This window comes from Punica granatum, chromosome 1 (assembly GCF_007655135.1).
Source record: "Punica granatum isolate Tunisia-2019 chromosome 1, ASM765513v2, whole genome shotgun sequence".
NCBI lineage: Eukaryota > Viridiplantae > Streptophyta > Magnoliopsida > Myrtales > Lythraceae > Punica > Punica granatum.
In genome coordinates this window covers 1558308-1582352 of record NC_045127.1, presented here as the reverse complement: position 1 = coordinate 1582352, position 24045 = coordinate 1558308, and the positions used below count along the sequence as shown (strand labels likewise).

Sequence of the window (24045 nt, the reverse complement as noted above, 5' to 3'; positions counted from 1 at the left end):
TTTCATTTACTGACTCTTTGTATGCCCAAAAGCTTCCATAACTGCCACCATAAATAATATTATTTCTTTTAAAAATATTATCGTCAATCTACCTAAAAAAATATTATCGTCATCATTTTTATTATTACTCCCACAAAAAATAATATTTATTTCTTTAAAATAATAATAATAATAATAATAATAATAATATTATTATTATTATTATTATTATTATTATTATTATTATTATTATTTTATTGTTGTAATTGTTTTGGCGGACAAAAATACTAATAATTAATGGGATGATAATATTAGGGACAAGAAAATAATAATAATAAATTTCACTAGATTCATTAATTTTACCAATTCACCAAATGGAATAATTGTTAGGAACAAATTTTATAATAAACCAAATGGGATAATTGTTGGGACAAGAACAATAAATAAAACAATTATCCTTTAATTCACCAAATGGGATCATTGCTAGAGACAAATTTAATAATAAATCTATGGGATAATTACTGGGACAATAACAATATAACAGTAATAATTGGAGATAAAAATAATAATAATAATAATAATAATAATAATAATAATAATTATTATTATTATTATTATTATTATTATTTTTATTGTTATGATTCAAATATTTTCATAACAACTACAAAATGAAATAATTATTGGCACAAAAGAATAATAACAACAATAATTGGAAATAATTGCTAGGACAAAAACAATGATAACAATAATGATTATTCACCAATTCACCAAATGGGATCATTGCTAGGGACGAAGTTAATAATAAACCAAACATGATAATTAATGGGACAAAAACAACACCAATAATAATAATAATAATAATAATAATAATAATAATTGGAGATAAAAATTTATTATTATTAGTCAAATATTTTCATAATAACTACAAACCAAATGGGATAATTATTGGGACAAAAACAATAATAACAATAATAATTGGAGATAACAATAATAATAATAATTTCTATTATGAATCTAAATATTTTCATGACTACAACAACAAAATTAACAAAGTGATGTTGCCAAATAATAACTTTAGAGAATAATAATAATAATAAATAAATAAATGTAGTTGAGAAATAATAGATCTATATATCTCTCTAGGTTTAGTTTCATAATTGAGAAATAAAATAAAAGTACGACAGACTATTATTCTAAAGTAAAAATATAATTCACCTAAAAAAATAAAAAAATATAAATATTGTTTGGAATCGAGAAGCTCTATATCATAGAAGAATCGGGTTAATCTAGGTTCAAGCCAACCCATTAAAGGGTAAATCTCTCACAATAATAAATTTTCTCTATTCACAAGATTCAAATTTAGAATCTTACTTAAGGTGGACATGTATCGAACCACACATTAACTAATTCTACACTCATAAACTAATTAATATTTTTTTATGGTTGAGTTAAATAATAAGATATACTTTTTTCTTGATAAATAATAATTCCGCAACGCGCGGGTGTAATAGCTAGTTAATATTTTCATGGAGGGGACAACGAATTATATTGTTGAATAATGTCTGCAACGTTAATGGAGAAATTTGTCATATATAAATGTTATTTTTTTCCTACTGTCAATATAAATTGACTACATTCATGGGATGGGATCAGTGGTGGACTTGAAATTGAAATTGATCGAGACATATAACAATAAAATGTAGTAATTGTTCTCTATCTTTACCACCCTCTCTATTTACTTAGGATATCTTTATCTTATGGCTAGGGATCAATTAATTGCGCTTTTTATAGCTACCACCGGCCATGTGTAGCGCACTAAGATTGACTAAGAGCACTGAATTTCGGAAATTTCCATTCCATAAAATTACCCATAAGAAACGTGCTCAAATCAAAATGGATCGTCAAATTCACTAGTGGCCTGCAGGTGGGGTTGTAACCTATGAAACAAACATATATATAGCTTTATTTCTAGTGGATGCATGCGGCAGGACATTATTGGGCGCGGACATATATATATATATATATATATATGTATATATATATTTTGGTCGATGTTCCACGCCTCTCGGCTTACCACACGCTAGCGATAACATTGATGTGCTCCAAAAAATTTCAATAGAATACATCATGAATAAAGAGTTTTACTTATAGTATTAATCGGACTGAATCGAACTGTTTAAAATTAATCGAGGGAAGGACACAATCCCCACTAACCATATTGGGGTTTTGGTACACTGTCCTTATTAACAAAAGGGGGACATGAACTTGCTCTTCGTGCAAAATGGTAGCCGAATCAGACCAAACAATACATGGGACGCCAGCTTACTCTCTACAGGGCATGGGCCAGCTCTGTGTGGTGTATGGACACATATAAGGCCACTTTCGTTGGCTGTAGCCATTTTCTTGTGCCCACCTTTTGCCTTCACCAACCATCCCAACCACATGGTCGTTGCTCAAACTATGAAGCGACCGTGAAAGAGCAACAGTGAAAACTTATCAAGTAGTATGACATCCGAACAGGTGATGAAACACTAACCAGTATACGTCATGCTAAAACTCGCATGGCATGATTAACGTATGAAGAGAGCCGTGCATGTAGGACAACTTTGGCTTGGTTTGATTTGGTTGAGTACAGTCAAGTGTGGTCCCTTACTATGGACCTTGTGTCTGTATATAGCTCACCCCCTTAGCTGATGAATAGTAGTTTAGGCCGGGCGAACCCAAGTTTAGGGTTTGTTGCACCAAATTTTATACAATAAAGTCCGTGAATCTTTAATCATTCGAAGGGGGTCCCCAGCCTAGCCCCCCTCCCAAAAAAAAAATATGTATATATATCATCATGGGAAGATGATGACGATGCCATGGCCCCGTTTTGTCGTTTTCCCAATGGACAAAATATCGTTTGTTCAATCCGACCATGTCGAGTTTCCACTTGTCCGGCCGGTGCAACACACGGACCATCCACATATTAACAATTTACGAGATGATGACTTGTCTAATGTTATCATCTTCAAAAGAAAATTATTTAAAAAAAAAAAAAACATCTCCTAATAAGTTGGCGAAAGTCATTGAAGTACTTCCTATTAGAAAATCAAAATGCATATGTTCATCTTCAAGACGTGTATATATATATATCAGCAGAGCTGTGATCCGTTCGGATAATTAATTTATCGATCAGTCGAATTAAATAAGTAAGTAAGTGAATATATAAATTGTCACTGAAGTAAAAGACAAAAACAGTTGAAAATAATTAGAAAACATGCTTGATATGTGATGGTGGAAAAGGAATCGGAAGGAAAGTGACCACTTATTCGAGCACACTTTTATGATGGTAGCATGTATGGAGGCCATGTACTTGGTTATTTCCAAATGAATCGAAACCTAAAATTCTTGACGGGATGGCCCTCAAGGACCTGTCGACCGATCGTTGGTTGAAATTCCAAAAACAAGTTAAAGCCTGAGTATGTGTATCATGTTTTCTTATTTCCATTTTCCTTTTTTCTTTTTTGGTTCGCTTTACATGCTAGTGAAGCTCTTGTGATCATTTCAATTGACCATCATATATATATATATATATATATATATATATGTATATGTATGTATGTATGACAATCAATCTCTGAATGATCAACTGAAACGATTGTATATAGCTCTTTCAATTTCTCAAGTATATACACGTTTTTCTTCATCACGGGAGAATAATTCGAACTTTAATTAGGGTATGTTTATTTTAAATTAATTAAATAAGTGCTTAAAAATTAGTTATAAGTTAGTTATAATGAAAAATGAATGGGAGAAGAAGGAAAAATAAGAGAAAGTGTAAATTACTTAATCATTAAGTCAAAAACTACTTGATAAATTAATAAGTCATTTTTAATTTATTGATACTCTTAACTCCTCAAAATACATCTTCTCATTCTTATAAATCATTTCATCTTTTTACACACTTCTTTTCTTAATAATTAAATGCTTTAACTCCACTCATCTTCACTTCAAAAACACAATTATTATATTTTCCCTTTTTCTTTAATTTTTTATCTTAATTACTATTTAAATTAATTTTTAATACTAAATTCTCTCAACTATTCATTATTTTTTCCATAATTCAACAATACAATCATTTCTTTTTCTCAACTATTCATTACTTTTTTCAACTCCACTCCATTTCAACTTTAAATAATTATGTTTATTTGAGGTTGTAATGATTGTGTTGTTGAATTATGGAAAAAAGTGAAAAAAAAAAGTAATAAATAGGTGAGAAAATCTAGTATTAAAAATTGAATTGAATGATAAAAAAATTAAAGAAAATAGAAAAAATAATAATTGTATTGTTGAATTGAAGATAAGTGGAGTTAAGTGGAGTAGAGTTAAGAAAAAACTCTAAAACTAAACATAGCATTAATTTATCAAATGCCACCTAATTCTTTTTTTTTCTTGGTGACAAAATCATGGATATTCTTCCACTGCTATGATTTCGGGAAAACTCATCGGGCCCAGATGTTCTCTCAATTTACAGAGTATTTAGTTAGTGGGATATAGCTTGAAAATTCAGCCATCTTTTTATATATTTTCTCATTAATTTATATAATTTGAGGTAGAGGTGGGAGATAGTGGCGGTTTTTTTTTTCCGGTGTCAACTCTTGTATCCAAAAGCCCAATTAAGCACCGATTAATCCGTCGAGCCGGGTCGGCCCATTAAATGGTAAAACTCTCTCAGTATGAATTTTTTACATTCACAAATACTCGAACCCCGAAATTTAACTTAAACGGAATAAGCGTCGAACTGCAGTTTTATTTAAGAATATTATCATACTCTTCTTTCTATTTTTTTCCTTTTTTTTGCTCAGTCATTATTCATCGGCATATAGGTAATAGGTGCATTTCGGTGTGCAAGTGCAAACCCTAGTTTCTTGATATATATCCAAGATCATCTAGGTGGAATGGAAATATATTGTTGGCATGTTTCTTTGCTAAAATCTTTCGATAATTTCATGGAAAACGCCCTATGATATAATTCCACAGAAATAATATCTGAAAGTTGATCGTATGGTCATAAATCCATTGGGGCCATCGAACCTCGACATCTCTATCACCAGGTTTAGTACTACTATCTTTTTGGGACAAAAAAAAATTTGCATGTTTTATTGCTTTCTTGTCCGCTTGGATAAAAAAGAAATTGTTGATGGACATATTATTCATTAATTATCAATCTTTTGATAGGGCATAAGAGTAGGGATAACCGCGGACAAGAGAAAGTGCCAATTGGGTGCAAAAAGGTCCAATGCTTTATTGTGACATCGCGTCCGTTTTATATAATATATATGTATGTGTCTTTAGACATTATGCTAACTGCCCACTACTATATATAAATCCTTGCTATCATATGCATTGGTAATAATTGGAAGTTTATTCTTTTAATTAATTAGATTTATCATGGAAATACGGTTTAAATAATTGGGATGTGAATAATTATGTGTCCGGGTGCATTGCATGATATGATAAGATAACGGATCAAGGTCTCAATCCTGATATTTGTCGCTTTTCCAACGGGACAGGGTCAAGGACCACCAGAAAGATTGCCTTGCCACTGGGGCTCGCATTGATATGAACTTCAAATTTCTTATCCATGAGCGAGCAGGTGCTTGAGGATATGATTCTCAACCAGGCTTGAATGCGAAGGAAGAGCCAGTGAAAATGAAGAAAATCATGTCCCATGCTCAAATCTAGCTCTTTGAGACCGGCTTCCATGAGCCCATCCCTACATATATGATTTCCAATCGGTTTCGGTGCGATATGAGCCAGTGATCATGAGAAATATCAATCCCAAAGGCCAAATCTAGCACTTTGAGGTATGGACCGGCTTCTTGAGCCTGTCCCTACTTCTCGTGTGTGGTTGCTCACGTTGAGGTAGACTAGGGCTCTCAACCGTATATGCTGCCTTAGTGCTCCATACAACCTCAAACAATCATAACGACAAGTTGGCAGATATACTTATCTATTTATACATACACACACATATATGTTGAGATGTTTCGCATTCGACCCAAGAATCGAAATACCTGATGAAATGAGGACGAAATTGACGAAGAAAGGAAACAAACAGAGTCTCCGGCTGTAAGCTGCTAAGCTGAAGGCTTCATTAGCTGCTAAAAATTTTGCATTTTGATCTTCATTGTAAATGTTTCTCACGATTGTTATTGCTCTTGGATAAATATAATTTGTGTAATTGAGTTCTTTGATTAATGAGAAGGCTACATCACTTATCCAAAAAAAAAAAAACACGGTGTGGTACACCGCGGTCACTGACAGTTGACTTCGATCAGCAGTCACCAAAATCAGGGGAGAACTATTGAGAGTTTATTGTCCTACATCGGAAAATAGATTAGAAATCCATAAGTTATCATAACTTATAAGGTCGAGTTTTCGGATTTGGAGATGGACCCAATAACTTATAGGTGTAGTGAATATTTTACATAGTATCAAAATAGTTTATACATCCACGAAAAGTGCACTGAGTGTGGAACTCTCAATTAGATTTCGCCTCATTGTCAATTAAAACCCCTCCTCCTCTCATCCGAGATGTGAAAGAAGAGCCAATAACTTATAAGCTCAGTAGACGGACTCAAGTCATGGTGAGGCGCAAAACCACTTGCAGGGCCACGAAGAATGCAATTTGGAGGTCGGCTGCAGGATTTTTTGGGCGATTCGAGCTTCATTTTCCTAATCTCATTGCAATTTAGAAAATATTTAAAAAAGAAATTTTGTAAGGATATTTTCGAATATATTTGGCCTTTTATCTATATAAATAAGAGGGGCGGAGCCTTGTATCAACACATTGTGGCATTGGAAAATTACCAAAAAATATTTTAGGGAATTCTCGGGTTATTCTCTTGGGGTAGAATGAGAGTGCAATGAGAATTGAAAATATTGTGAAACCCTTTTTTCTGTTGTTTATTATAACGGAGGCTAGATAGCGTTAGTGTGATCTTGAGGATCTATAGTCTCCAAGTTTAATAATAGCTTTTGAATCTTTTTCGTGAATGATTCACTAGATTTATTATTTTACTATGTTATATTGTGATGTTCATTGTTTTACTTCTTGATTAAATTCCTCGATATCGACACGCTTGCCTACATTAAATATACATATATGAGTAGTGGATTAGTTAATTGTAATATCATCGACACAATATAGTGGAAACGCGACCATGATAAATATTTTAAGCACAACTTTCACATGTAAAATGATGGGCCTTTTTCTTTTTTTTTTTCTTTTTTTGTTGGGGTGGGGGGAGGGACGGGGATTGCGAAAAATTATGGCCTTTTCCTTTTGACTTTTAAGAGGAGTGATCAAAGTAGAGCCGGCTAGCTAAGCCTATCCTTGCTTTGCTATCTCAATGGGAGATGTCAGCTCCGGTGGATTAAAGAGAAGATGAAAAGCACTACATTAATTAATTAAGGCGCATTGAGATATTTTTGTCGAAATCATGAAAATACAGAACAATTAGCTTAGCCTCCATTCATTATAATATCGTTCGTATTAATGCAATCTTATTATATAGTGATAGTGATTCGCTCAAAATATACGTTGGGGCACAAAAAGAACTAAAACCAGAGGAGGAGAAGCGTACATACACTAACGAATATTTAGTGTGTTTGACTTCAGAATTGAGTTGAGTTAAATTTAAATTTTAATTGATTTGTAATGATTGTGATGTTGAATTATGAGAAAAAATGTGAAAAATAATGAATAATTGAGAGAATTTATTATTAAAAATTGAATTGAATGGTTAAAAAATTTGAAGAAAAATGAAAATATAATAATTGTATTGTTAACTTTTATTATGCGGTGAATAAAATTATAATTAAAGTTAAAATTTTAAAATCAAATTATAAAATCAAACTGGAGCTATTTCTCCATTGATAAATGGAATTTGGGAGGGACGAGAACAAGATTACTCCTTGCCTTTCTTTTTCTTGGGAGTATTTTGACTTGGAAAAGATGATGCGATACGACAAGAAGCACTGATCCAAATCCCAACAGGAAGTTGTCTCTTATGACAATTGACCTCTGTTTTCTGACTCCTCCACGTATTATTAATTCCTCTGTGCCCCTTAATCTATAATTGATTCTTCTCATCTTGCTTTATCAATCTCCACCTTTAAAAATTAATCAGATTTTAATGATACATACTGAAATAAATGGATGAAGTGCCATATAAAAAGGTTAGACTTAAAGGAAGTAATGAAAACATTTTGACTGTTTAGAACTGAGATTAGACACGATAAGAAATGTACAGGTTATAAGATAATGAATGCAATGTATATATCCCTTTATATATTGACTCATGGATGAGGGGTCGTTTTAGTTGCAGCAATAATTAAAAAAAAGTTAATTGTACAGATAATTCAAAAAGTTTCATAAATATTTTAAGTTGATACAAAATATTTTTTTGGTAACTTGTTGGTACAAAAAGTTTCAAAACTGTTTTAATATAGTACATTCCGTCAATTGGCTATGACGCCGTTAACATTTTGCTGACGCGACGCGTCCTATGTGTCACTTTTGTTACGTGGAACCAATCATAGTGCGTTACGTCATTTAAGACGAAATAAAATTTTAAAAAATCCAATAAAAATACAGAAATAATAAAAAATACAAACAAATAGTAAAAACTTAGAAAAATAATAATAAAACTTTTAAAAATTAAAATTAAAATTTTAAATTTTAAAAACTTTTAAAAATAATTCTAAAAATAATTTAAAATTTTAAAAACTTCTAAAAATAATTTTAAACTTTTAATTTTAAATTTAAATAATTTTAAATTTAAATTTAAAAATTTAAAATTATTTTTAAATTAATTTTAAAAACTTTTAAAAAAATATTTTAAAAATTTTAAGAATAATTTTAAAATAATTTTTTATTTTTTTCTAAATTTTTACTATTTTTTGTTTTTTATTATTTTTTGTATTTTTATTGGACTTTTTCAAATTTTATTTTCTTTTAAATGACATGGCGCACTATGATTGGTTCAACGTAACAAAAGTGATACATAGGACGCGCCACATCAGCGCAAAATGTTAACGACGTCAAGGGCAATTGACGGAATATATCACATTGAAACAGTTTTAAAACTTTTTATACCAACAAGTTACCAAAAAAATATTTTGGAATAACTTAAAATATTCATGAAATTTTTTTGAGCACCGGTGCAATTTACCCCTGAAAAATGATAAATTTTGTGTGCACTCTCTGTTAAAACGTCATACACTCTTCTTTTAAAAATATGACAATAATCTCCCTATGTTTGTCGAGGTGACGTCTTAGGTGGTGGCACCATGTTAACAAATTTATTGACAAGGCTTTCTACTTATTTTATTTATTTAAAAAATGAAAAGTATAAAAACTAAGAATTAGAAAGAAAGAAAAAAAAAAAAAAGGAACCCATCGTCAATAAAGGAGGAGGAGGGCCGCGATGGCTCATTGAAAGGAACCCCTCCTTGAGCAAGGTCACCAGCGACTTCAAATGTTATGTGCTGATGACCTTATATGGATCGATCGTGGTCTCCCGCGAGTCACCACTGCTCCAATCTACTTTTCTCTCTTTCTTTTCAAACAATGAAAGGTGAAAGGCAAACTAGGGTTGTGGTGGCTCGCCTTCATTAGAGTTCACCATAGGTATCTGCAGTCGTTGATGACTCGTAGAGGGAGGGAAGGGTGTGGCCTTTGGTGAGCCACCACATCCCAACCCCTCCCCCCCAAAAAAAAAGGTTAATGCACCAAAAAAAATAGATATTTTATATGTTATTTTAGTTTTATTATAAACTTTTTTTGGCAAATGAATATATGAACTTTCAATTTTTTTACCCCATCTACCTATCCATCCAATTTGTGTTGGTTTGTGCCACGTGGTAAACGGCGACTGACGTAACTTGCCACATCATCAAAAAAATTATTTAAAAAAAGAGAAATATGAAAGTTCACATTTTTAGTTTTACCATGGACTTTTTTTTTTTTTGCAAATAAATTCACAAACTATCATTTCTCATTACATCTATATTGAAATTGGATATCGATCTTGGGGTTGGCGGTCTCACCCGCAATGATCCAGGGAGGGTCAGTCACACGAGATACCCCAATCTCGGGGGATCACGCCTAAAAGAAAGTTTTATGGGAGCGATCTCAAGGATAGGAGGCTAGTCGACTGCTATCATCCATTAGCTTAATGTGGTCAACAATATCAAAAAGCATCAAAAAGCCCCAGTGGGCACATCCCAGAGAGAGGGGGTTCCATCACGACAACCTCATTTCTCTAGAGGTGGTGGTCGTAGTTGAAAGACCTACCTTTGAGATCAAGCATAAAGTTAGAATTCAATGCTCTTGCCCACGTGGTGGAACTCGAAATTGAACCTAATTTCGCACGCGGTTGAGGGCCTTTCAATCTTGAGGGTGGAACTTGAAATTGAATCCAATTTCGCGCTTGGACTGGGGTCCTGATATGTCGAAGGTCAACATTCCTAGATGAGGTATCGATATTTCTAGCTAGTAACAAGGTCGGTTAACACCCCCTCCCTCCTGAATGACGTCCTTCGGGCTTCTTGGCTTTGTTGGCGAACTCCATATCCAATTTCAATGTAGATGTAGTGAGAATTGATAGTTCGTGAATTTGTTTGCAAAAAAATATAAAAGTTAATGATAAAATAGAAAATATGAACTTTCATATTTCTCTATTTTTTATATTTTTTAAATAATTTTTGTTATGACGTGGCAAGCCACGTCAATCGCTGTTAAACGTAGAACGGGTCGTTAACTGCCAAGTCAACAAAACCGTTGGTCACGAGATCTAAATGTCTCACTATCATGAGCCTCGGGGAAAACACTAGGTCGTGACAATTGCAATTAACTGGAAACCTTGTGAAATAGTAAGGCTAGCTGGGAGGCTAGAAGTTTAGGCGAGCTCACTCCGAGGTCACCCGAGACCTTGGCGAGCCACCAATTCCCATCAAGGACCGACGTCGACCTTTGAAGGAGTTCATGAGGTCATCGGCCTTTAGCGGCGCGACTTGCTAACTGACACGTCAACAAAACTAACGTAAAATTAGACAGATGGGTGGACGAGGTAAAAAATTGAAAGTTCATGTATTTATTTGTCAAAATATTTATAGTAAAACGATATAAAAGACAAATTTTGTGTTTTTCTAGTTCATTAACAAAAAAAAAATCTTTTTTTTTCTTAATTATCAAGTTTTTATTTTTTCGTTTCATATTTTTTAAAAGTAAAGGAAAAAAATTGGTTGAAAGACATGCCGGGTATATCTACATGATGCTATATCAGTTACCAACAAGCAAAACAAGGGATTGGTGTCACATTTCGAATGCATGATATTTTATTAAACTGCAAGGGTGTATGCTGAATGTCATACATACATATATATATATATATATATATGATTTTTCTTTTTCTTTTGGCTATTGTAGCGTATTCGAGTTACGGCCGAATAATTCTTACAATCCTAATGCACGCCTATGATTGTATAAGGACAGGGTAAACCGACACATATTCGGCCATGCAGGCTAGCCCCAAGAAGATTCGAACCTAAAATGGGTGGATACATGCATTCGTCTTGATCACGAGACCAACTTTCTTAGGGTGATATATATATTTATCTGATAGGTTACATAGGATTGTTTGCCATGCTAAATAATCATCTATTCTAATCTGAAAATGAAATGGTCCCACGACTACGCTTTTTCGATCCAAGTGCATGAACTGAGCCCAACCTCCCGCCCGGATTCCTATATAAACCCACTCCCGCCACCGCCTTCCTCCACCAAACTCCCAACTCTGACTTCTCCCCCTAACTTCTCACTCTCAACCGAATTAACAGACAAACAAAGACGAACAGCCACAATGCCCGCTTCTTCTTCTTCCTCTCCTTCCCTCCTCCCTCCCTCCTCTATCACCATCACCTCTAAATCCACCGTCTACCCGTCCGAGGAATCCGCAGCGCCCTCCCTCAAGCTCTCCGTCTCCGACCTCCCCATGCTCTCCTGCCACTACATCCAGAAGGGCGTCCTGTTGTCTTCCCCCTCCGACGATCTCTCCTTCGACCGCCTCCTCCCCCTCCTCCGCCGCTCCCTCTCCTCCGCCCTCTCTCACTTCCCCGCCCTCGCTGGCCGTCTCTCCACCGATCAACTCGGCCACCTCCACATCCTATGCAATGACTCTGGCGTGGACTTCATCACTGCACGGGCCCCCCATGTCACCGTGGATTCCATCCTCTCCCCGCTCTACGTCCCCGACTTCGTCAAATCCTTCTTCGCCTACGATAAGACCCTCAGCTACTCAGGCCACTCCCGGCCGCTCGCAGCCGTCCAGATCACGGAGCTCGCTGACGGCATCTTCGTCGGATGCACCGTCAACCACGCCGTCACCGACGGCACCTCGTTCTGGCACTTCTTCAACACCTTCGCGGAGATCTGCAAGGCCGGCGGCGGGCCCGTGAAGACGATCTCGAACTCCCCGGACTTCTCCCGCGACACCGTCTTTGATTCCTCGGCTGTGCTCCGGTTTCCCCCTGGCGGCCCCGCGATTACCTTCAACGTTGGCGAGCCGCTGCGAGAGAGGATCTTCCACTTCAGCCGGGAGGCGATCCTGAAGCTGAAGGCGAAAGCCAACCGCGCCGTCAACGGCGTCATTGGCGTGGCCGAGATCATGGGGAAACAGAGCAACGACGCCTGGAAAGCCACTAACGGCACGATAACGTCGCTCAAAACGTCAGAAATCTCGTCGTTTCAGTCCCTATGTGCGCACCTGTGGCGCTGCGTGACACGTGGAAGGAGATTGCCGGAGAGCAAAACGACGACGTTCCGCATGGCTGTCAACTGCCGCCACCGGCTGGTGCCGCGGCTCGATTCGTACTACTTTGGAAACGCCATACAGAGCATCCCGACGGAGGCTGCCGCCGGGGAGCTGCTGTCCCGGGAGCTGAGCTGGTCCGCCGGCCTCCTGCACAAGAACGTCGTCGCCCACGGGGACGACACAGTCCGGAAGGGCATAGCAGACTGGGAGAGCTCGCCGAGGCTGTTCCCTCTGGGGAACGCCGACGGCGCATCGATCACAATGGGGAGCTCGCCGAGGTTCCCAATGTACAACAACGATTTCGGGTGGGGCCGCCCTCTCGCGATCAGGAGCGGCTGGGCGAACAAGTTCGACGGGAAGATCTCGGCCTTCCCCGGCCGGGAAGTTGGCGGGAGCGTCGATCTCGAGGTGGTGCTGGCGCCGGATACGATGGCGGAGCTCGAGAACGATGCGGAGTTCATGCAGTTCGTGACCCCCTGACCGTCTGAAGGAGGGAGAGTCAGCGTGATCATGCGGTGGGTCAACGACAGCGTGTGGCACGAGGTTACCTGTTGGGGTCAAAAGGGTCAAAGAAAGGAATGGCTGAGACTGAATGATGGCTGCTGCTGGAATGGAAGTGGTCGATTTGGACAGACAGACGGTTGTAATATTTCCTTGCGCTTGGTGTAGGCTAAGTTGTCATATAGATTTGGAGCTTTTAATCTAAGCTAGACCCGATCTAATATCAGATGTAATCTCCCGATGATTCGTGTTCTTAAATTCTCAATTTACTGGCCAAAACTGCTCGTCCGACTGCAGTGCCTTTGCTCGGTTTATGGGGGTAGAAGTAGAACCAACTTAATGTATTGAGATTTTGCACTTTGATTTCCAGTGAGATGACTGGATCCTGCAGGGACTAAATCAACACTTGCCAATCAAATTTACGACCGCCCGACTTGAATGACTGCGATGACCTAATGTGCCCTGTCTGATGATCAAGCGAAGTGGTCGACCAAATTCGTGCATGTGTCTTAGTCAAACGTCGCGCTCGCGCATGCTATATATACAGGAGCAAACAGGTTCAGCAAGGATTACGGGTTCTAGCAGGGCCTACAACTAGATGCCGGGTCACTCGGGCGATGATGTCTGAATCTTGTCCGATGGATTTATGTCTTTGCATTCTCTACTCGGTGAATGATCCACATGAAACTCCACGGAAGAAACCAACAGCTCACATCACATTGCTGTATGAGTTGATGTCTGTTCCTGTCGACTGGCACACAGTGGAGACCACAAACGACCAAAAGCCCAGCTCCAACCACACATCATACTCTCGCTGGAAGATGATGCTCGAAATAGCGTTGTACTTACGCCCGAGGTTGTTCTAGTTCGAAGAATTATTTCTACCGAGACGAATAGGAACAGTATGGTAAAGACAGAAGGGGATGTAAAATCAATCTTCCATTAATGCACTAAGTACAATTGTTTGCAATCGGATCTTATATGCTGCGAGCGACCACAACTTTCATGATCCTCAAATGTACAACAATGAACAAACACATCATCACAAGAGCAATAACCCCACAGGTTCACATCACCACAACAACAGCTTACATCTAAAATAGCCCCTCCGAAAGGTAAACAGGCCCGATGCCAACTTACCTGTAGTTCACTTCTGGAGAAGGGAAGAGCCTTTTGGAGAGCCACTGGATGGGCCGGAGCAGCTGGACCCGCTTCTTCCGCCAGAACCAAATGGCCGCGTTGTATTGCTCATTCCGGATCTTTCGAGTAGCTGCCCTCCAGTCGTACTTCTCCATCTCCTTCCGAGCAGCCTTTCCCATTGTATCCCTCAGCTCTCGATCCCGGAGCAGCGGCTCTAACTTGCTTAGGCAGTCCTCGAGGTCACCTGGGCTGAACAAATACCCTGTTTTGCCCTCCTGATCAGATGGGATGATGTCAGGAATTCCACCAGCACGGGCAGCCACCACGGGTAGGCCTGAGGACATGGCCTCAAGGACCACGAGTCCCAGGGTTTCCGATTCAGAAGGCATCATGAAGACGTCTCCACTCGCGTATGCCTGAGAGAGCTCCTCGCCCTGTAGCATCCCTGTGAACACAGCAGGCATCCCAGAGAACATCCTCTCAAGTTCCTCCCTACCAAGAAAGAAGAAGCCGATGTTTCTCTATTTAATGCCGATAAAGAGATTCAATGCTCATTCATTATCTTCTCTGCATCGAGAAGATGTTTCAATCAAAAAGAGGTCTCTTTCATCAAAACAGTTCTTTGTTATTATTTCATTGACTGAAAAACGTAATAAGCATTGGTTCATGCTCCAAAAGATGCTCTTAAACAAAGCAATAGGCATAAGTCACGCCACAAAGAAGTGCTTTCCACTGAAAGCATGAATATGTGTCTGCTTTCACCCAAAAATTCGAAGTAAGAAGAATTTTAGATGCATAATGCAGGCAAGAAAATAGATATTTGCCACTGCTTTCTGGAACCAGCAAAACTACTTTTGCATACATAAAAGTTCTTTTTAATGTACAAAGATCAACAAGGAGAACTGAATCGAGTATATACCTATATGGTCCATCTCCAATAAAGGCTATCCGTGCTTCAGGTATTCTGTCCATGACCCTGTTGTATTGCAGAGCAATGAAATCAGAAGCTGAAATAATATGAGAATTAGAAAATGCAGAATGACTTTCTTCCAATGAATCTGTAAAAGATAGAGGCTCTGCCCATATATCATTTCAAACATTGCCTAATGTTAGCCTAAAGAATGTGCTTAATAGAGTGTGCTTTCTTCGGAGTTGCAAACCTTTTCAGGAAATCCAAGCTCTTCTCAACACCAAGTCGACCAACATGGACTATCAGAGGTCTCTCGGGTTCACCATTGCTGATAACAAAGTAACAAGTCAGCAAGAGGAGTTCATATTTCTGTTGCAGTGAAATAATTTGAGAAAAATGAAATAAGAAGAAAGACCATGAAGAAATATCCCACCTGAGTTTTAGTCGCATTTCATGAGACCGAAAATAAGGGTGGAAACTTTCAGAATCAACACCCTTATTCCAAAGCCTAATCTTGTTAGCTGAAAATAAGAAGAGAATTAGCCAGTCAAGTTAATACACTGCCTTTTTTATCACCTGACACCAAGAATTGGCATAATTTTTACATATTAAAATAAAACTGAGGTCAAAATAGTACAATGGTACATCTAATTTGATATTCAACTTGCCCATGCAAAAAAAAAGAAAAAAGGATCTAATGCACGAGAAAAGTGTTTTGCAGGATGTTAGACAAACACATAAAAAAGTACTATATTAAGAAGGCTCACTAACTACCAGTTACCTGCTGTAACTCGGGCAGCTTCTAGATCCCTCGCTATGGCAGCTGAGGGCACCAGCGTCAGATCGGCTGCTCTATGAAGGAACTCTGCCAGGAAAAAGAATCTTAACAAAATGTCCATAATTATCAATTTTAACAAGAGATGCAAAAGAGCTCTCACTTACTTATTATCAACCACATAGGTTTGACCAGCCAACTGAACGTGTACCTCGGAATGTATCTGTAACAAACATATCAAAACAAAAATCAAACTCGGTGTAAAACAAGACAGGTAAAACAAGAAAGTAATTTATAAATTATTTAGCCAATTCTAGCTTGTCCTGAAGCTGAACTTACACTGGCACGTGAGTATGATAAGACATTACTATTGGGACACAGAGCATTTTTGCAATAGCAAGAGCGCCAAAAACCTACACGGAATCACAGAACCCTAAGTCATAAGTCCACAGAGCATATGTGGGATGTGTTTGAAGATCTATATGTAAATGCTGAAAATGATATGCCAGAGCATGTCCTAAGCACAGCAAAAACTTGAAAACTTACCATTATTCCAGGAGAGGATGCATGGATTATGTCAGGCTTAAATCGTGCCACCTCTGAAATTATTCTAGGACTAAGTGCTAGGGAAAGGGGAACCTTCTGATACCAGGGACAAGGGAAGCTGTAAAGCAAGATATAATTAGGTAAAGAACTTGGCACTTTAAATTGTTTTGCAGTCTGACTACATAGGCCCCACCGATAGAGCATAAACCTATAACAAAAGGCTGGAAAATAAAAAGAAAAATTATGACCAAGATGTGATTGTATGGAAGAATTAACACCAGCAAGGCAGTTAGTCATGACAACCTTCGTGATCCGATACACTTAGCTCCATAGAATTCATCTGGTACACCTTCATGTGTTGTCACAACCATCACCTGCATAACCCATCTCTCAGTTTACCATGTGCAGGAAAATTCAAGGAAAGTCACATAATATGATAATTTTTATTGTTATTTGAAACCTGGAAAATTCCAAGCATTGGCTTAGACTTCAATAGTAAAGCTTGAGGTTCTGGTGCAGGAAAAGAGCTTACCTCATCCCCCATTTCACGCAAGTATTTAATAAAGTTCTGGAACCGATTCTTATAACCAGACACATATCTGTGACAACAGAAGATAGATAAAGAAAGCACCGTAAGATATTGATTCTGAAAATGATCAATGAAGAAGATAAGCAAACAAACACTTTGATAATGCTATAAATGCTGCAAGGACACACAGAAGCCCACAATGTCCTAACATGCTAAGCTGAAATTAGTGCCATTGTTGTAAGAATAGCGGAAGCGAATGATCCAATCACATTAAGAAGAACAAATTTTTTTCACCAGAAAGAAGGATAGGAACACGACATTCTACCTCGAACAAGACTAAATGATTCAAGATCGTGCACATTCGAAGCAAAAGCACCCACTTTCACATCAGTCGATGCCACCTAGAGATACTGAAGTGGGTACACAACATTGCAGAAACATTTACATCCTAGAATGACCAAGCTCAGATCATGTGAGTTCGACTTCACATAGACATTCCAACAACAACGTAGAGGGTCGGAGTAAAAACAGAGCAGAATCAGAGCAAAAAAGCAAGAACCAATACTAAAACTACGGAGCCCGACAAGCAAGATCACGTCGCAAACACAAGTGAACAACAATAGGTCAAACAGGCAGTGGGACTGACGCGAAAGGGGAGGGCTCGACGAAGAGGGCGATCCGGCGGGGCCGAGAGACGTTCTCGGACTCGACCATCAGAGGAGGACCCTCCTCGTCCTCGTCCTCCCCTTCCCTCCGTAGCTCAGAAATCGTCATGTCTTTGGCTTTCACGACAAATCCCCTTCGTCTACCCTCGCTCCTCCACCCCCTCGGCTTGAACGAGCTGACGGGTCTTCTCGAAAAGGAAACTGAGGAGACCCCGGAGACCGGAGAGAATGTGGGGAAGCTGGAGCAGGAACAGGGGCAGGAAGAGGAAGAAGATGTTGGGTTTATAGAAAGAGGAGGAGAGACCATGGTGGTCGTGCTGGTAGGGATATATAATTGGGGAGCGGAGGTGCGGTGGGTTGAGTGCCAGAGTGAATTTAATTTAGAGAGTTTTGTTATGGAAGGTCTCTGGATTGAATTGAATTGAATTTCCCTTTCCCCAATTGATGAATTTAACCCCCCCCCCCCCCAAAAAAAAAAAAAGGAAAATCGAATCTCATGGGACTGGAAGGGAAGCCCCGGATTGGATATTCCCCGCCTTAGAGACTTGAGAGGGACTCCTTGAGGCATCAAATGAGAAGCTCTGCCGGCATATGCTTATCATTTGTATTTACAGCTGGGCGGCTGTCCGACGACCAAAAAAACACTAATGGATCCTGAATAATTCAATTCAAGACAATCGGATCTATAAGGAGTGAAGTTATTCTAGTATAAATTTTTTTAATTCATAAAATTTGAATTCGAGATCTTATTTAAAAAAAAAACAGATATCGAACAGTTTAAAACTAATTCCATATTAAAATTTTCCATCTCCGCTCGATGTCTGGTTCGCCTCAATCATAGTGCTTTTAATAATTTTACGAATTGTAAGTAACACAGCCCATAGTTGAATAACACGTGATTGATAATAAAAAATGCAGGAAATCGTTTTTTTGACAACATTTGGTTATATTACATCCGAGCACCTTTAAAACATGGCATTTTTTATTTCCATTGTAACCAATTACTGGATATTTTTTCGATGCATATCCTCCCGATAACTATTACCACCCACCATTGCCTTGACTTCATCCATGTACGAATACTACGTCTCGAAAACATTACGAGCACAGTCAAAATCATTTCGAAAATTGTCGAAATCTATTTCTTTTATAAGTTATCCAAGAACTAGATGGTTTACGTCTAACTTAATAATTCTTCGGTCGGATCCAGACGGGTCATTTACTGTAAACCTAATGTATTCTTACAAGATATTGTTATGTTTTAATAATACATTGGAGTGTTTTTGGCGATTACGTAAAAAGATACTCCCGAGATGCCAAGGAGATATATATAATAGTATTTTTCTTGCTTGCCCAATAAAATAGCTTCATGGCATGTTGGAGCCTGTAATTATCTTCGGCAAAATATCTTATCCGTGCTGTTCAAGCTGGGTCAAAGACATTCACATCTCAGCAAAAATGGCATGAGCGTTTGGATTTTTCGGAAAAATCCTAACTTTTTTTTTTACATCAATGGAAATTATATTTTCTTGAATTACATAGAGAGGCGCATGAATTAATACAATAAAATATAAATTTTAATAATTAATATAAATGAACACGAGTAATCTCATCGAATATCTAATTTGAAATTTTTAATTTACCAGATAAGAGTATGTTCTACTAAATTATAATCTATCTCTTAGATAAGTAATATATTTATTTATCAAAGCATCTAAGTTAAGATATTTTTACTGTATTGAAGGATAGTTTTGTCTGATTCTCTCTTTCATATAATTGACGGTTAAAATACAGGTGTTGGCCCGCATCAGGCAGGAGGATTTCTCGACCACACGAATGATATATATATATCTGTTGACCATGTGACCATCAACTATTCCCAAGCTGTCCTCTTCTTGGCTCTCAATATTACCACAAATACGAGGGGGGGAAATTGTGCCTATAGGCTATACGTCGGTAACGAAAATCAACTTATCGTAATCAATCCAAAATTCATCAAGCCAGTCGATCTTCATACGCATGTGATACATACTCACTTATATTGGATCCCCCGATTAAGCATACAATAATCTCTAAGGCAATAGCATTGACTTGTATTTTTCTCTCTCCTTTTTTGCTAATCTAATATGAATATATTACAACCAATGTGGATTAGTTCAAACGATTTAACTTTGGTTTCGATTAAATAAAATATCGAATTCGAGTTTTTGTAAATGCAGAAAATCAACACTAGTAGAGTTTTACCCCTTAGTGGGTTGGCCTGGCTCGACAGAATTAGTCGGGGTCCAATTGGACGTCTAGATATCAAAATTTATACCAAAAAAAATTGAATATATTGCAGATCGGCAATTATAGGGGGGAAAAAATGTTTATGCCGCACGTAGACGTAAAAGAATAGCCCCACGTCTTTGCTTCTTCTAAACTTGAGGATAAGAACATCAAAAACAAAAGTCAATTGAAATAAATAAATATACATCACAAAAGTGAAAAGGAAAAAGGCTCTGTTCCGATAATGCCCATGGTTGATGATTTGAAAAAAAAAATTAGGAGCATTAGATCAGAACAACTTAAATGATAAAATTATCTTTTTATATATTCTCTAGGTTAATTATACCATAGAAAGTTTAGAAATTGTAACACTTTGATAAAAAAGAATTTTTTTGTTAAGATTTGGTAAAAAGTTAATTTTTTTAATTTCCCACCAATAAACTACTATTTTCTCTATAATTAGGTATTTAAATAATAGAAAGAATATAAATGACATTGAAACCTTATCTTATGTAGATGAATAAGCATGTAAAAATATTCTTTTATAAAAATGTAAATCATAATTTCAAAAAGTTAATTTTTTAGACTTATTTTCACACTTAGTTCGGGTTAACGCTCAAATATATATGAAAAAAAAGATATATAAGAAGAAAAAAAATAATGGCTAATTGATTGCTATCATTTCACTGTGCATAAAGGTCTATATATTTAAAAGAACAATTCTGTACAATCTCAAAACTTGAAACAAACGGAAAGAACAGCATTCATGTTCGTACACATAGACAATTAGCATGTGATATTAGGCAAATGTTTGGTTGTAGATGATGACGTAGGAAATACTTGGATCACATTACTTTTAGACAAAATTGAAGGCAAGACAACCCCATGATGGAGATATATAATAAACTGAGGATCAAGATATATTCCCATGAATATGCTTTCACCATTCGATCAATGTCACATGAAAATGATGCGACCCCTAATCAATTGGATAATCAGATATTCTTCTGTCTATATACGACCAGATTAAAAAAAAAAAAAAGTTTCCTCTCTCTCGTTCCAGTTTTGTCTAATGGATGTAGCCATCTTTTAATATAATTCTCGTTTGGACGTTAAGACCTACCAAATTGGGCAATAGGGATAAACAGTGACAAATTTAACTCGAGACATCGTAATCTATCACGAAAGACTCATTTGATGCATCCAAACATTTGTTAATCATTTATAATGAGTGGTTCTAGATCAGACATAATAATCTCTCCCTTCCAGGACTTTGCATAAATATATCGTGCTCGATCGTGTTATAGACCGGAATTGGTCCATCTCATACTTGAGTAAATCTGAATGGTTCGGTCTAGCCTCCTGAAATCTTTCGACATAGATGGGACAGGAGTGAATGAACCAAGTAATGAGGGTGAGAAATGGGCTTTTGTCCAGAGCAAGAGGCCCATTCCATCTACCCAGGCCCATCAACTTATGCAAAAAGCTAGCCTATGTTGTATGCTGCATTTTAATTTCAATCAAATTCTCGTAGGTTGTGGGCCTGAATGAGTAGAGAAGGTGTCTCTGCCCATAAATGAGGCCTGGGCCCACACTTCTCATTCCTTCTTCGCTGAACTGAAAACTGGGCCCTGAGTGCAGCTTCTTTTGGTACTCTTGCGCTTCTCTTATCTCCCTCAATGGACAAATGAACTCTGCAGCAAATCCAATTAGAAGTTCTCATGAGATATCGAGAATTCCTGACACAATACGTGACTGGCCACTTTTTAGAAAGGAATGTTGATTAGTTATCATACTCATATATATTTGTATATGTATGTAAGTGAGTGGCAGTGATTGATCTGGTGCCCTGGGGCCGTGGAGTCTCGACTCGAGTGCATCTAGATGGTGTTAGAGAAAAAGGAGAAGAAAGGAATAGATGAATTTAAGGACTTTATAGAAATTTTAATGTGTGGCCCAGTTGATGGGTCCTATGTTAGATATAGGCCAGACAACAGTGACATCGCAGGGAAAGAGTAGTAATGGAGGGTGTGTTCATGTCTCACCGGTGCCGATGCTGAGATCTAGACTCCAAAGTCTAGTCTATGGGTCCTTCCCAAAACTTCCGAAATTCTTTTCTAAGTTTTCGCAATGTAGGCAAAGTCGTGTTGCAACTGGTCGTGCCATAATCACATGATCATGCTCGGTGTTATAAGATTACGCATCGAAATTGGGTGGCAAACGGATATCGTTAAGTACAAAGAACAATTTGTCAAAATAGATATATGTACATAGATTTGCCAACCCTGTATTGCAAAATGAGTGTGCAAAACATTAATAAACATCGCCATGACCTTTGAACCACTCCATGAATCATCAAAGCCCAATCCCTACCTACTTAATTAAAGATGATGCTGGATATAGTAAATTTGTTGTCAATTAACCGAATCGCCGGTTCTATTAGCTAAAGAACCAACGGGGCAATTCAGCCTTACAAATCAAACGGCCCGATGAGGTCTGCCGGCACCCCAACTGGGTCCATCTTTATGACTTACGAGCATATATATGTACATGTTCCTATCATACAAATTACAATTAAGTGGTCCACCAGCCCCAACTCTTAATACGTAGAAGCACGTTTCCTCGTAAATTGGAAGGTCCTTGTGTCGTATGCATTTGTCGATGAATGGGCCCACAGTCAGATGGCAAGCCCAAAAAAGTAGCCCAAGCATTTAATTAGAGTTATGAGATGATGAGAAAAGGCCTTCTCAGGGAAAATATGGGTAGGGGCATAGTAGAGATTTTAACGGTGCGTTTGGTTTCAGAGTTAAAAGTAACTTTGATTTTGATTATGAAAAATGACAAATGTTATGTAGTGTGTTGAGTTAAAGTTAAATTTAAAATTTTTGACTTGAGAAATGTGTATTTTTATTGTGTAGTGGCTTGAGTTAAAGTTAAAGTTAAAATTTTTGTGATTTTTAACTCTGAAAACATACGGGTCATAAATGCTTACATCCATGGGTGAGCTGTATATATATTATCTCCCGGTTCAATGTGGTCCCAATCACACGAGGATGTAGCTACGTACGTAGGACCACAGCTTAGCCAATAGACGCATAAGGTCCGTCCCAAGTCCCGCAAATCGAGGAAATAATTTCTTTGTGCATTACAGGGACGGATGCATCTGTAAACTGCTATAATCAAATACTAGGACTACTATGGGAGGACACGGTCGAATCGGTGTTTTTTCAGTGACTCATACGGACGAGCCCCGCATATATTCCTAGGTGCATATACATGACCAGGCTTGAATTGGACATAATATGTATTGCATCGACTTAGCTAACTAGGTAGGATAAGGATCTTAGTTTATCATTAACTTTGTCGACGACGGTCACTTTGTCGACGAATTGTTTCCCGAAAGCTCGTTATAATGTCATTCTGGGGCATTAAAAACCAAACAAAAACGGATCCATATATTCAGCGAGAATACAGAAATAGAAACTCAGAAAAGATGCAAAATGGAAAACTTGAATTAGATCTCCATGTGCCTTGTTCTACTATATAGATATCGAGTAACTTGAATTATATGATCACTATCTTAATTTTTGCCGTCGAAGATAGACGGCTGATCGCCCACGGGGCATTTACCTAGATTGGGCATGCAATCAATAATGGTATGGACAGAAAAAGGAGGAGCTAATTAAGAGTGTGTATATATATATATATATATATATATGTTGAAATTTATTATTAAAATATTAATAATAAAAATGGTTAAGAAAAAATATACACGAGAAATTATTATTAAATGGCAGAAAAAGAATAAGCAGTAATAATTATATTATTAAATTTGTGAAAGAGTATAATTGAGTTGAGTAAAATTATTA

At 37.4% G+C, this 24045-nt stretch overlaps 2 protein-coding genes across 3 annotated transcripts; one reads left to right on the top strand and one right to left on the bottom strand.

The window, feature by feature from the left end:
* Positions 1 to 11797: 11797 nt before the first annotated feature.
* On the top strand, positions 11798 to 13761 carry LOC116198942 (uncharacterized acetyltransferase At3g50280). Its single transcript, XM_031529221.1, has one exon. It carries the CDS (start codon positions 11892 to 11894, stop codon positions 13320 to 13322), a length of 1431 nt encoding a protein of 476 aa, XP_031385081.1. The 5' UTR covers positions 11798 to 11891; the 3' UTR covers positions 13323 to 13761.
* A 503-nt stretch (positions 13762 to 14264) lies between these two features.
* LOC116198927 (sulfoquinovosyl transferase SQD2) lies at positions 14265 to 18345 on the bottom strand. Of its 2 annotated transcripts, XM_031529211.1 has the most exons (11): positions 17890 to 18342; positions 17247 to 17313; positions 17018 to 17088; positions 16715 to 16832; positions 16508 to 16581; positions 16336 to 16391; positions 16175 to 16258; positions 15827 to 15914; positions 15644 to 15721; positions 15403 to 15459; positions 14265 to 14975 (listed from the first exon to the last, which is right to left on the bottom strand). In XM_031529211.1, exons 1-11 carry the CDS (start codon positions 18213 to 18215, stop codon positions 14480 to 14482), a joined length of 1515 nt encoding a protein of 504 aa, XP_031385071.1. In that variant the 5' UTR covers positions 18216 to 18342; the 3' UTR covers positions 14265 to 14479. The 2 variants fall into 2 exon arrangements, with proteins under 2 accessions (XP_031385071.1, XP_031385062.1); XM_031529202.1 differs by having other exon boundaries at positions 15644 to 15914; positions 17890 to 18345.
* Between the last annotated feature and the right edge of the window lie 5700 nt (positions 18346 to 24045).

Excerpts from the sequence above, each read along its gene's own strand:
- LOC116198942 (XM_031529221.1), top strand. The coding sequence starts at position 11,892 with ATGCCCGCTTCTTCTTCTTCCTCTCCTTCCCTCCTCCCTCCCTCCTCT.
- LOC116198927 (XM_031529202.1), bottom strand. The coding sequence starts at position 18,215 with ATGGTCTCTCCTCCTCTTTCTATAAACCCAACATCTTCTTCCTCTTCC. Across the intron at positions 17,089-17,246 it reads TGCGTGAAATGGGGGATGAG|GTGATGGTTGTGACAACACA; the intron begins GTAAGCTCTTTT and ends TGGGTTATGCAG. Across the intron at positions 15,460-15,643 it reads AGCTTGGATTTCCTGAAAAG|GGTCATGGACAGAATACCTG; the intron begins GTTTGCAACTCC and ends GCAATACAACAG.